This window comes from Ipomoea triloba, chromosome 2, assembly GCF_003576645.1.
Source record: "Ipomoea triloba cultivar NCNSP0323 chromosome 2, ASM357664v1".
Taxonomy (NCBI): Eukaryota; Viridiplantae; Streptophyta; class Magnoliopsida; order Solanales; family Convolvulaceae; genus Ipomoea; species Ipomoea triloba.
The window spans coordinates 23,314,000-23,328,081 of record NC_044917.1 but is presented as its reverse complement, the minus strand read 5'-3'; the positions used below and the strand labels follow the sequence as shown (position 1 = coordinate 23,328,081).

At 39.9% G+C, this 14,082-nt stretch overlaps 1 protein-coding gene across 2 annotated transcripts; it reads right to left on the bottom strand.

Moving 5' to 3' along the window:
- Nucleotides 1–6,120: 6,120 nt before the first annotated feature.
- LOC116010263 lies at nt 6,121–9,237 on the bottom strand. 2 transcript variants are annotated; one of them, XM_031249584.1, is made up of 6 exons: nt 8,881–9,237; nt 8,209–8,490; nt 7,945–8,118; nt 7,734–7,840; nt 7,243–7,568; nt 6,121–7,039 (listed from the first exon to the last, which is right to left on the bottom strand). In XM_031249584.1, the coding sequence occupies exons 1-6, from the start codon at nt 9,034–9,036 to the stop codon at nt 6,414–6,416; spliced, it is 1,671 nt and encodes a 556-aa protein (XP_031105444.1). In that variant the 5' UTR covers nt 9,037–9,237; the 3' UTR covers nt 6,121–6,413. The 2 variants fall into 2 exon arrangements, with proteins under 2 accessions (XP_031105444.1, XP_031105445.1); XM_031249585.1 differs by having other exon boundaries at nt 8,209–8,472; nt 8,881–9,222.
- Nucleotides 9,238–14,082: the final 4,845 nt, after the last annotated feature.

The following is a 14,082-nucleotide window of genomic DNA, read 5'->3' as shown; positions in this document are numbered from 1 at the left end:
GGTTATAGGGTAGTACAAATTCAATCATTGTCTTATAAGTATGATCATTTTTAAGTTGTCTTTTCAAGCTCTCTTTAACAATTCAGTATTACAATTTTTACTATTCAAAATTTTATGGACAAATACTACATTGCAAAAGATTCAATAGTACTAAAAAAAATTCTATTTTTGAGGGAGTGACAAAAAATATGTAACTCTAATCAATAAAGGACTACAATAAGGTAAAACAGACAATATTACTCATAATTGATCAACTCAAACAAAAAAAAAAAATCAAACTTATAACTTTATACTTTTATAGTTATCAAATTAATTCAAAAAAAAAAATAATAAATCGAACTTATAACATTGTAGTTATCAATACCTAAGGGGGACTAATCGAATGAGAATTTGTTAAAGATAAGAGCTTTGAGGAAGGAACAAAGGAGAATTGAATTTAAGAAGAAACAAGAAACAAGGATATATAAAATATCCTCCAGCAAGAAATGGTTCTTGCCTAGCTATACTAGCTTTTATTTTCCAATTACTACTGCCTCCTAAACTCTAAGGAAGACTCCCTATTTATAATCTCATATTTGTTATAAAAAAGTAAACAACATAATATCCTTTCCTGATTCTTTGCTGCAATCCCTTGACTTATGCCTTGTTTGTATTCTGGAATTCTGCTATTTGATTGGAGGATTGATTTCCCTTTCCCTTTATGTCTTGATTTCCTTTCTTTCTCCTTGAGTAAACAATCCACTGGTTTGGTGCGTTATCATTGCCACCCGCTCCTGAAGTAGCCTTGTCCACAAGGCTAGTGTGAAAAAACTGACCTAGAAAATCTAAATTATCCATCCAAGTTGCGTCATCCTGGGACAGATTTTCCCACTGCACCAAAACTTGTGGCACCCCATTCTTGAGTCGAGTACCTAGAATATCCTTCAGAATATACCCTTGTTCTTCTACCACCATGTCTGCTGGAAGCTTGGTGATTGCAGGGTGGTGGCCTGTGACACGCCTAAGTTGTGACACATGAAACACTAGATGTATTCTCGCTGAAGTTGGAAGTGCTAGTTTGTAAGCTACTGCACTTAGTTTCTTCTGAATAGTGTATGACCCATAGTACCTTGGAGCGAGTTTCTGGTATATGCGACGTTGTACTGATGATTGGTGATGTGGCCGAAGTTTTAGTAGGACATTGTCACCTTCCTCGAACTCCATATTGCGTCGTTTAGTATTTGCCACCTTTATCATACGGTTCTGTGCTTGCTCCAAATTGTAATGAAGTTGTCTTAGAAGCTCGTTTCTATCAATGTGTTCCTCAGCCACTGCTGCCACCTTGAACTCTCCTGGTAAGTACTGATGCAGAGTTGGAAGGGGTCGCCAATATACGGCAAAAAAGGGTGACATCTTGACAGCCCCTTGAAACGAAGTATTGTACCAATACTCAGCCCAACGAAGATATCTTCCCCATTGTTTGGGTTGTACAGAAGCAAGGCATCGCAAATATTGTTCCAGACAGCGATTAAGGACCTCGGTCTGTCCATCTGTCTGCGAATGGTAGGCACTGCTCATTCGCAGCTTAGTTCCGAGCTTAGCAAAGAATTCCTTCTAGAAATTGCTTAAGAATACCGAGTCTCGATCACTTACTATGGAACGTGGTACTCCGTGTAGGCGAACAATCTCCTTCATAAAGATGTCAGCAAGAGATTTGGCGGTGAACGGGTGTCTTAGCCCCACAAAATGGGCATATTTAGTGAAGCGATCTATTATCACCCATATGCAATCCAGCCCATTTGATCGAGGTAGTCCGGTGATGAAATCCATAGCGATATCTTCCTAGGTCGCTGATTGTATAGGTAACGGATGGAGTAAACCAGCAGGAGCCAAGGTGTCATACTTATTTTTCTGGCAACTGAGATATTCTGCTACAAACTGCTGGACACGTCTCATCCTTCCTTGCCAATATACACTCGCAGCCAATCTACGGTAAGTGCGATAAGCTCCTGAGTGACCTCCTGTAGGTGTAGAATGGAATTCCTCCAATAGTTTTGGTATCCACGGTGAGGTAGCCGGTATAACAATGCGCCTTTGTAAAACAATCGCCCATTAACAAGCTGAAATGGTGGTTGGCTAGTAGGGTCCTGCTCCAGTCGATCCATAATGAGTTTTAAATTGGCATCTCGTGAAATTTCGGCGGCTAGGGCATCCCAATCCAACCAAAAAGGTAAGGATATTGCTGAGAACTCTAACTCTTCTTGTTGTCTGGATAAAGCATCAACTGCCTTGTTTGTTTTACCCGGCTTGTAAGTGATCTCAAAGTCATAACCCATCAGCTTAGCATCCCAATTTTGTTGCGATGGGGTGGTAACTCGCTGTTGCAAGAGATGACGTAAACTACTATGATCGGTGCGAACCACAAACTTTCTTCCTCCAAGATATGGTCTCCAATGTTGAATGGCTAAAACCAGTGCCATCAATTCCTTCTCATAGGCTGATTTTGCCAAGGTTTGACCCGAGAGGGCTTTGCTAAAGAATGCGATCGGACGTGCTTCACTCAATAATGAAGGTTTATGAAAAATCTGGTGTTGCTAGAACTGGTGCAGAAGTCACAGCAGCCTTCAATGCATCAAAGGCAAGTTGCGCCTCTTTGGGCCAATGAAATTTGTCCGCCATATCCTTCTTGAGAAGTGCAGTCAACGACTGGGCTATTTTCCCATAGTTTTGTATGAATCGACGGTAATAGCCTGTGAGACCCAAGAATACCCGAACAGCCTTTGTGACTTGGGTTGAGGCCAACGCAGTACGTAGGATATTTTTGTTGGATCCATAGCCACCCCATATTGAGAAACAATATGTCCAAGTATTCTACTGTTGTCCGGCCAAATTGGCATTTCTTTTCATTTGCTTTCAACTAGTGGGAAGATAGTATTCCCAACACCAACGACATATGATTCAGATAGTCTTCCCAAGTAGTGCTATATATTAGTATATTGTCGAAAAATACCAACACAAACTGTTGAAGGAGGGGACGGAAGATATCATTCATAATGGCTTGAAAGGTGGCTGGTGCGTTTGTCAACCCAAAGGGCATTACTAAAAATTCATAGTGCCCGGAGTGCGTTCGAAAAGCAGTTTTAGCCACATCTTGTGTTGCAACCCGAATCTGACGGTATCCAGAACGAAGATCAATTTTGGAGAAGTATTGAGCACCATGAAGTTCATCTAGCATCTCTTGTATGACTGGAATTGGGTATTTGTTTGCTACCGTTACCTTATTGAGCTCCCAGTAGTCAACACAAAATCGCCAACTACCGTCTTTCTTCTTCACCAATAACACTGGGCTGGAAAATGGACTGGAACTAGGTTGGATAATTCCTGCTGCAAGCATTTCACCAACTAGTCGTTCGATTTCGTCTTTCTGATGATGACCATAGCGGTAAGGCTTAACACTTACTGGAGTTATCCCTGTCTTTAAAACAATCTGATGATCGTTAGTCCGAGAAGGAGGTAAATCCTTCGGTTCACCAAAAACTTGGCAGTGCTGCTGCAATAACACACTGAGTTGAGAGTGTTGTGAACTAGAAATCTCTCTAGCCTCATGGTTTGACGAAGGCAAAGCAGTAATTTCCCACAATATGCAACTGAAATCAACAGCGTTTGGGTTCTCTAATGCATTGATAGAGACGGGAAGTCGAGACAGGGACGGGTCACCACTAAGTTGTATAAGGCGATCCCCAACTTTGAAAGTCATAGTCATTCTTGCCCAATTTGCCTTGATATTTCCCAGAGTTTCAAGCCATGCGACGCCAAGGATCATATCAACACCGCCTAATGGGAAGAAAAGCAATCCAGCGCCATTGTGACCGGACCCAAATTAACTGGTAACTGTGAATATTTGCCTTTGGATTCAACCCGACGACCGTCTCCCAGCTTGACTCCAAACTGTTGTGTGGGTTCTAATGGATACTGAAACTTGCTAGACAATCGATGGGAGATGAAGTTGTGGCTAGCACTGCTGTCCACCATAATGATGACCTCTGTACCTACAACTTGGCCTCTAAACTTCATGGTTTTTGGACCGTCGATTACTCCTAGGGCTGTCAACGGAAGGTCCAAAAATGAATATTGCACTGTATCTGGTTGCGAGTGCTCGGAGTCAATGCGTTCCCAGTCATCTGATTCGTCACCGGCACAATCCCCCTCATCTTCTGCAGCAATGAGTGTTCGTAGAGACTTATTCGGACATACATGCATAGGACTGTATGGTTGCTAACAACGAAAGCAAAGACCTTTGGTTCTCATATCAATATACTCGCGGTGGGAGTATTGGCGAGCTTGCTTTTGTGGTGTTCATACTGGAATTGCGAATAGGAGGAGCGGAAGAACGCGGCTGGGAATAATATGAAGTGCTGTGATTTTTTTCTGATTGGTGAGGGTTGTTTGATAATGATTTGGGCGTAGGATTAGTAGGTACAGAAGAATGGGCTGAATAATGCGCTGAATTTTTTTTACTAGGCCCAGAATGCCATCCAAACCCAGCAGAAGTCTTCTTTTTATAGGAATTGTCATCTTCATCAGCCATTCGCCCAGGAATACGACCAGAAGAGAGGAAGTCCAATTATTGTTCCACAGCACGAGCAACCCTTATCGCTATGCGTAAGTCTGTCACATTGTTTGGTCGGAGGCGCACACGAATTGCGGGTTTAAGTCCATTGAGAAACAACCCTAGTTGAATTTGAGGCGCTAAACCAGGAATTTGGGCAACACGAGCGTGAAATATATTCGCAAAGTCGTCTACCGTACCGGTTTAGCGAAGTGCGGCTAACTGTTCGATCGGAGGCCCGGGAAGTTCACCACCGAATTCTTCCAAAAGTTCTATTGTAAATTAATTCCACGTGAGAGATGGATGTTGCTGTTGAAGCCAACGGAGCCAATGGAATGCTGGTCCTTCCATACTGATGAAGGCCGTCGGCAGTTTCAAATCCTCACGTGTGCATTGAATGGCAAAGAACTAATCCGCCCGAGCAAGCCATCCTACTGGATTCGTGCCATCAAATGTTGGAATTTCCAACCGGCCAGACTGTAGTGGAGGATTGACCGAAGGAACCTGTTGCACCGAAGGAACCTGCTGCAACGGTACCGGTGCAGAATTAATATTATCTGAAGAGGAATTTCCGCCCGCCGCAACTACCGGAGAAAAACTAGATTCTGCCGATCTTTTCCCATGTAGTGACAAGAGTAACTCGGACATCTTCGCAAGCGTACCTTCTACCCCGTCCATATAGTCCTTTATCTCAGAACGCATCTCCTCCATCTCTGTACGCATCTCCTCCTGGCTCTTCTCTATTGCGTCAACACGCAAATCCATTCGCGTATTGGTCATTGCACAACAAGTCAGACCAATTTGTTAGAGATAAGAGCTTTGAGGAAGGAACAAAGGAGAATTGAATTTAAGAAGAAACAAGAAACAAGGATATATAAAATATCCTCCAACAAGAAATGGTTCTTGCCCAGCTATACTAGCTTTTATTTTCCAATTACTACAGCCTCCTAAACTCTAAGGAAGACTCCCTATTTATAATCTCATATTTGTTATAAAAAAGTAAACAGCATAATATCCTCTCCTGATTCTTTGCTACAATCCCATGATTTATGCCTTGTTTGTATTCTGGAATTCTGCTACTTGATTGGAGGATTGATTTCCCTTTCCCTTTATGTCATCATTTGGTTTGGTGCGTTATCAAAATTCATGCAGAGCTCTTCTTCCGCAAAGAGCTTCTTCGTGCACAATAGCTATCAAAACTTCTTCGTGCACAATAGCTATTAAAGCGCAACAGCTGATTCAATTGCTACAATTCAAACATCTTTTCTCAACCAGGGACAGTTTTGCCTGAAGCTCGATCCCCTTTGGCTTTGTTCATTCAAGTCCTTTCTCCGTAGACAATCAACAATCTGATCATTTTGATGGTGTTACACTGTTACCTCCACTGTTCAATACTTCAGTTCATACTAATAATGATTTTCACTTTCTATTTTTCTTCTATTGTCATATGACTCTCAAATTTCAGAGCCTAGTGGCTAAAAATACAAAAACATAAAAATTAGGGAGTACTAAACCCTGAACGCAATCCTGAGTTCATGCTCCAAAACCAGGTTCTTCATATCCACATACAGCAGTTCACTTGCAAATACACATCAAACCACAAATATCATGTTTTTAAGGATTTTGATACAACAATATAAAATAAGAGGGGATGATCAAAGGAAACATCTGCACATAAGAAACCAACGCTTCATGAACACCAAATTTGAATTCCTAAACTGAACAAAATTAGTACACATCTATAACAAGTTGGCTATATTTACAGTGAGGGGTCTCACCATCCCTTTGATGATGATGATGATGAGTTGAAGAACATAAAACCGCTCTACCTAGCTTGATGATAATCAGAATCTTCTGCAATATTGAACAAAAACTGAGGCAGCGACGTTATTCGAGGAAGGTTGAGCAATAGATCCCCAACTGAGTCCTTTCTTGACATAGATGGCTTCTGCTTCGAGCATGTGAGATCATCAGGTAGTTCATCGTTATCTGGCGTGGGAGGACGATTTTCCTCTACATTCCTTTCACTCACTACTGATGCAGAAGCGAAGTTGAACACTCCAACTCCCTTGTCCCCCATTGCTGTCTCGTGATAATTCTCTCGTCTTTGGGCGGTGGGCGGAGAAGGGTCTTTCTGAAGAAGGCAGCAGAGAGAATTGACCCGGGACATGAGAGACTTTTCATCCGAGGCTGCAGGCATATACTGAGTGTCGCTAAACAAGCAACGGTTTATCTCTTCAAGCATTTCTAAACTCTGTCGTTCCTGGCTAGAGAGATTGAAATCTTTGGATGTTTTTTGCTCCGACATGCGTTGTTCAAGATGACTAACGAGATCACCCATCGACATAGAAGGATGAAGCCCCGGGACTCTGATCTGATCCCAGTTACTCAGTCCCTTCCATTCTTCTACTCCAATACTTTTAATATCTTCAATTACCCGTGTGTCCATCACTAAGAATAAGAATTTCAAGTTAGAACGCTAGAAAAGGAAAGTACCAAATGGCACTATTCTAGCATTATTCGTTCTTACCAACCAATAGCAACATATATTTAGAAACTCACATTTCCAAAAAATTTCGTAAATGGCAAGCACACTAAATAACAATTTTGAAGTGTGAATAAATGTAGTTTTTCTTTATATCGAACTTAAGTACCTGAGCTCGGTGATGATGTTTCACGCCGAATAGATTCCAAAGGCTGACTAATGTGATCTTGTTCACTCCGTGAGGAAGAACAGTGAGCCCCCGAAGGTGAATTGGCATCACACAAATCAAGGAAAGAGGAATTTTCTCCACCATTCAGATCAGTCCCGGTATCACTTTCATCGGGATCTTCAAAAATTGATATTTTGGACTCAAAATAAGGAGAATCTAATTTTATCTCCGCTTGTTGACTTAGAAAGTTCAGACGGGGATCACATTGAACAAGCTTTTCAAAATGCTTCCCTAACAAGCCCTGAGGACACTGCAGATAATGTCGCCTGTGGTGAAGGAAAAAACTATTTAGAAAAACAGAGAAACTACAGTCTAAACAAAGGAAAAACATCCATTCCACACAAGACGCTCGAATTCCGCTTTCATTCATTCATGATATAACAGTAGATGCCGAATTGGTCAAAATCACAATGATCCGGGCAATTAGTTACCTGTTCATGCTAGCCTGTCCCCCGGTAAAATCTGAAGTCGCTTGCCACAATGTGTGTTTCCTTGGTTGGGGATTTGTCTCCCTAAAGAAAAGTGGTTGCCTCGCCAACTGAAATAGAAAGGGATAGCAATCACCAAAACCATATTAGAAACACCAATCACCAAAGTATTTCTATTTTAGTAACAACACAAGATTGAAGTTACGCCACCTACCACCACATCCAACGTCCCAGGTCCATCATCCGGGTAAGTTGCCTTTATCCCCATAATGTCAGACCACTGAATTTCAATCTTATTCTTGAGCCCACCATCGAGGACTTCCCAAACCAGCTTGTGCTTCGCAAAGTAACATTTCGCCACTAAATCCCCTTCATACCTAGACTTATACTGCACACACAACACAACCAACACTTAGTATACAGCCAACAAATGTACCTCGTTTATTTAAAAATACTCTGAGAAAAAAACTGCAAATACCTCCCAGCTACCAATTTTGAGAATAGTTGCAGGGAAATTAGATGCCTTTAGCTTCTCTGTTGTGCTGGAATTGGGCTTCTGTTCCTTTTTACCAGGATTTCCTCCATCCTTTGACATCTTCCCTTGAGAAAGCCTCATTTGGATCAAATCCAAAAGTGATGGGCTCTTCCTTAAACTCAATCCCAATGGACTTGGCTCCTCTAGCGGGTTATACTGCACCACCTGAGGTTCCCTGAAATCACTCACTCCAATTCCAACCTGATGCTGCAAAACAGCAACAAACTAGCCAATTATACATCAACAACAAGAGATTAAATTAAAAAAAAAAAATTAAAATTAAAAGGGCAAGCCAGAAAGTACACTAATTCAAACATTCAAAGCTAGTCGTCTAAAATCATCATCAGTCAATGCACAACTATAGGAATCAGTAAACCAATAAAACTATTCATAAAAATGTGAACTTTAATCCTTTTTTTCAATAACCAGGACTCACTATAAATCCCCAAACTATAATTACTCATTTTTGCTTATAATAAATCCTCTACCTAAGATCTATTCAATATCGATGCATCGCCACTACATTTCTCAAAAAAAGGGGCAAGAAATCCCTTAACAGCTTATACAAAGGACAGAAAATCCAGCATATTAGACCGTAGGGAGGATAATAGATACCTGAAGAGGAGAAGAAAGCTTGGATCGTTTGTTGAGTGGGCCGTGTTCTTCCTCCAAAGGATCATCGGCTTCCACTTCCAGCTTCACCGGCGCCGCTTTACCTCTCTGCCAGTTCACTTCCGGCGCCATCTCACCACTTTTCATCAAGAAAACCATCAAAAATATATCTCAAATTCAGACCAAGTAAAGGGGCCGGAGCTCGCTGAGTCGACTCGGGATTCGCAGCAAGAGATACGGTGGAGAGAGAGAGAGAGAGAGAAGAGAAAGCAATGTTCGATTTCACCACTTCTGCTACCGGACAACCTCGGCCTCCGAGCTGTTTTATATGACCCAGAAGGTTCGTGTTCGTCCGGTAGTGGAGGCTTTCGGTTCAGTGGAGAAACGGCTGCGATGGGACGACGTGGCGCCACTTGTTCGGATCCTGGCGGTGGACGTGACACGTAAGAAGTTGAATTGGATGCCCTTCCTGGGCTGCTGCTATTCTGGATAATGTTTCCCATCATTGCACTTTTGTCGCCTAGCGTCCGTGTCGTCTACGCGCTTCTCCTCCCCATCTTCACAGTATTCCGGCGGCTCTGAACCCCACGCGCCCTCTTTTCATCTCCATCACCAATCATCATCGCCCGCTTCTTCTTCAAGTTGTTTGACCCTCCTGTCCCTCTCCCTTTTAGTATTCTTTCTCAGCCTCTACTTTTCTTTTTTACCTCACCAATTTGCCATTTCAACTTGAGATTATATTATTCCAATAATTAATAAAATATATAAATGCCAACAACTACTGCAACCTTGTACTCAATCTTATCCACTTGTAAAAATAAAAATAAAAAAAATCTTATCCACTTGAGATTAAGACACATGTTATTCGTATTCCCATACTATAAAGTACTAATCTTCTTTAATTATCATGGGATAAGATGGTGGATTTAATATAATTTTTGATGATTATACATTCGCATATTGTTATACCATTATTTTTAAAAGAGTATACATTTGTTGATTTTCTTGTAGTTTTTTTATAGACACTTCTAAATGGCTACACCCTATTTAAGGTGAATGATCAATCTATTAACATTTGATTAAGAGTAGATGAGTCTTTTTTAACCATCTATATTATTTTTCGCTTATTTTATATCCTAATATTCATATTATGATATGACAATAAATTTTTTTTTTTAATAGTCATTCGCTACGATTAATTGATCAAATCCATCCCACGTAAAGAAAAGAAATATGTTTATTAATCAAATAAAAGAAAAACATAGACAATTATATATTCTCATGTAAAAAACTGAATATTATGAAAAAATATCATGAAGGGAATGTAGTATCACTTAAAATATAATGTTATTATTATTATTCGGGGAATGCCTCCCATCCCTACAAAATTCACACATTTTGTTTGCAATTCATTAATGTGGTTATTTTTGTGTGATTATTATTTTTTATTTGAAATCACAATTTATTAAAAATTGTTGCATTATGTAGTGATAAAAAAAATTAGTGCCTTTTGTAAGGGCATCTAGCATTGTTCTTATTGTTATATTAAAACATATTTGGTGAATGTTTGTAAATTTTTAGGAACACGTGTTAGATAGATTTTGATAATACCAAACAAGTTACAATAATTTGGTCTCCAATTATTTTATTTTTTAGACTTAGAAAAATTTTCACTGTAAATATGAAAAGTTCATTTATTTAGAGAATGAATTTTACTAATCAACTATTCAAAGTAACATTATGGATCAAAGTTACTTATGGGAAGTCAAAGTATCTTTACAGATCAACTGTTCGGGCATTCTTTAAACGAATAGTAAAATTTCGTAAAGTCAGTTATTGCACACAAAATGTCACCAAGGGAAAATGAGTCGTAGACCCGTATGGGTAACTAAATTGGTCACAGGGGTGAAGTTTGGGAGAAGAGACCAGGGGTCGAGTCTCACCAGCGGCAGTGTGAGAGTAACCTCTCAAAGTGAGGGAGACTTCTTGTGCGTAGTGAGCAAAGGTCTAGCCTCTGTGTTCAGTTGAGTTACCATGATTTACATCATCCTAGATGCTTCGGAGAAGAAAAGCAAAATGAGTCATAGGTTCAAACCCACGACTAGTGAGAGAGAAATCTCAAGAGTTACAAATTCAAGATCAAGCTCAAGAGTTTAGTAATCGTCAAGAAGATCTTAAGCCAAGTCTACATCAAGTTGGAGATTCATCAACTTTGTGTAATCAACCAACAATCTCTACGTAGAGGAGTAGAAAGAGGTGGAGTAATAATAAGTAATTTAAACTTGTGAAAAACTTGAAACTTGAGGCCGACTTTGTGATTAAGGCTTTAAGTGCTCTTTATTGTACTAAAGTGAAATATGCAATCTCTCTCTCTCTCTCTCTCTCTCTCTCTCTCTCCCTCTCTCCCTCCCTCCCTCCCTCCTCTCTTTACATGCAAGCTTTTATATTTAGCATTAATCAACCAAAACTAAAAATTTCTAAGATCAAAAGCGTGCAAGAAATAAAAAAGGGGTTTGATAGGAGATATCCCTCGAGCATATAACTATATACTTGCTTAGTATGTACTCCGTATATTATGAAGGATATTTCCCGACAGCATTCGACCCTATCTGGTTCTGATCCGAGCCAAGCCAGTGGATAAACACATTCTTTTATGGTTATCGATTACGCAATTCGCTTTGAGCTCGGGTTGGAACTCCCGACCTTAATGCCTAGACCTATTATTCCAATCGGACAACCTTTTATGCTAAAGGACCAGTGCAACTAATTATATTATACCCGGTCACATCACATTCGAATTCGCCAGGCATTTCCTAGCATGTAGACGTATCAGCACACCTTTCGACCTCTCCAAATGCATATGAGACACGTGGCTAACATGCCGAGTTCCTGGCATGTGTCCCTTCCAACCTCTATATAAGTCGCATTAAGTGCCTTGAGGAGGGACTTTTGGACTTTTATTCAAACCTACTATAAACTTGGGATTGTCCGACTCATTATCATGTTTATCCGAGTTCGTATACTTGAACCCTAGACGATACTTAGGTGTATTCATATATCCTGTTGTATTTACTATATCATTTTGGCTTCAATCAAGCACCGATGGAAGGGGCGACCCCTGTAGAACCCGTCAACATGATAAACTAGGGGTACGCCTTCCTAGACATCCCGGGACAAGTTCTGTATTCCTTTCCAACGACCCATGTCCCTGCATAAGACTCAACATTTCAATGGTGTCAAAACTCTCATAAGTTTTACGCTTCGGCTTACCCATACCAACCGATGACTGCCGCATACCCCTAGCTTATCTATACGGTAGCCTCGATGTGCCCGAGGTACCGGTATCAGGTGGGCTCGGGGTAGTTGGGCTCGAGCGTCACCATGCCAATTTGGGGCAAAGAGCGTCATTTGACAAAGAAAGACCATCTTCCCTGTTAGAAAAATCATATATACGCAGCGGAAGCATCAAATAGCTTTTTTCATGATTTTATGTTTAAAGAGGAAGTTAGAAAGGTTTACCCTTGAAGCGTGTTTTGGCAGAATCAAAACCGTCCACTCGTCCGGCCTCTAGTCCGTCCACCAGTCGGGCATGCGAGAACTCCCAGAGATTACTACGTGAAAACTATTTTCCTGACTTAATCTCTGTATCTATTCTGTTTTTCCGAAGAATTAGGGCAAGGCTATATATATAGCTTGGTTTGGGCCCAAAGGTGCTAGCCTTTAAAAGTCCAAAACTAACCAATATTAAATTAATCCATTAATCAATTATTAATGTATTAATTCAATATCGATAACTCTTTATCGATTTCTTTTAAAGTTCTCAGCATTACCACGGACCATTAAGGTGTGACTTTCTAGGTTCATAGTCAAACTAGCAACGAGTAATATTTAATAACTCATTATTAAATAACTCGTAAGCCATGAGTGACACCTAGCAGTATGTCATGACTACCTAGTTAACAATGAATATATTTTAATATATTATAATGAAGCTTTCCGTTACAAATATCATGCAACATTCCTTCCACAGAACACTTGTTCCGAATCAGATAAAGGTCATGGTCAAACTTGGTCAAACCCATAAACCCGGTCAATATGTCTATTCAATATTCTTAACCTGAAGTTCAACTTCATTATACTCTGGCCAGAGATTCTCGTTGTATGATTATTGAATAGACTGGAACATCATTGTTACCTCAAGGCGGTGGATCCTCTATTGAACGCACACATGTCTCCGTACAATACTGAACTAGGCCACTAAGTACACTTATAGTCCCATAAGGAACAAAAGGCGCATACTGGCAAAAACTAGTCCACCATATGTACGAGACAACCATGTCGTCTCAAGTCAAAGGATTATTGCATACTTGTAACATACAACATACCGATGACACGTAGGTAAACACCATGCGGTACGTTATAGTCAGTCAATGTTCAATGACTTGTTCTCTAACAATCATTCACATGTCCACTCTCTGTATCTCATACAGAATGGCATGAGACTCACCATAAGAAGGACATGTGCTAGTTTTATCGGAATTCTAATGCCCAATTAGAATTCCTATGACTAGGAACATTTTACAATATTTCATTATTTAATTCTTCGTCACTCATATTCTTAACACTTAAGAATGAAGAATTAAGAAGATTGTATGAAATAATATCAAATATTAACTAAGCCTTAATAAAATAAATAAAACAATTATTTATTATATTTATTTAATAAGAAATTAATGCCCAAAATAATAAATGTTGGCTCCTAGTGCATACATGTCGAACACTCTCCCACTTGCACTAGAGCCAATCGGTAACCCTTATCTTCTCAAGATGCCGATCTAACTGCTCTTGAATAAGTGATATAGAAAACGGATCTGGTAGGTTATTCGTAAATGCTATTATCTGCATTGTTATATCTCCCTTTCCAACGAAATCTCTTAGGGAAGGATAGCTGTAACAAATTCGGCTTAAGTGGTTGAATATGCAATCATTTCCTGTTTGGAACTCTTCCAACTGATTGCACCACTATTACATGATGTAGACTTTCTACCATATAGGTCTGACAGAAAATCAGAATATGTGTATCCTTTAATCGTTAATACTTATTTTCTATCAGTTAAGACTAAACTCTTAGTTACTTAACTGATGTCCAGTGTTATTCACTTGGATTTGATTGATGTCTACAAGTGACACTCACTACATGAGAAA

Excerpts from the sequence above, each read along its gene's own strand:
- LOC116010263 (XM_031249584.1), bottom strand. The coding sequence starts at position 9,036 with ATGGTTTTCTTGATGAAAAGTGGTGAGATGGCGCCGGAAGTGAACTGG. Across the intron at positions 8,119-8,208 it reads TCAAAATTGGTAGCTGGGAG|TATAAGTCTAGGTATGAAGG; the intron begins GTATTTGCAGTT and ends TTGTGTGTGCAG. Across the intron at positions 7,841-7,944 it reads CTGGGACGTTGGATGTGGTG|TTGGCGAGGCAACCACTTTT; the intron begins GTAGGTGGCGTA and ends TTTCTATTTCAG.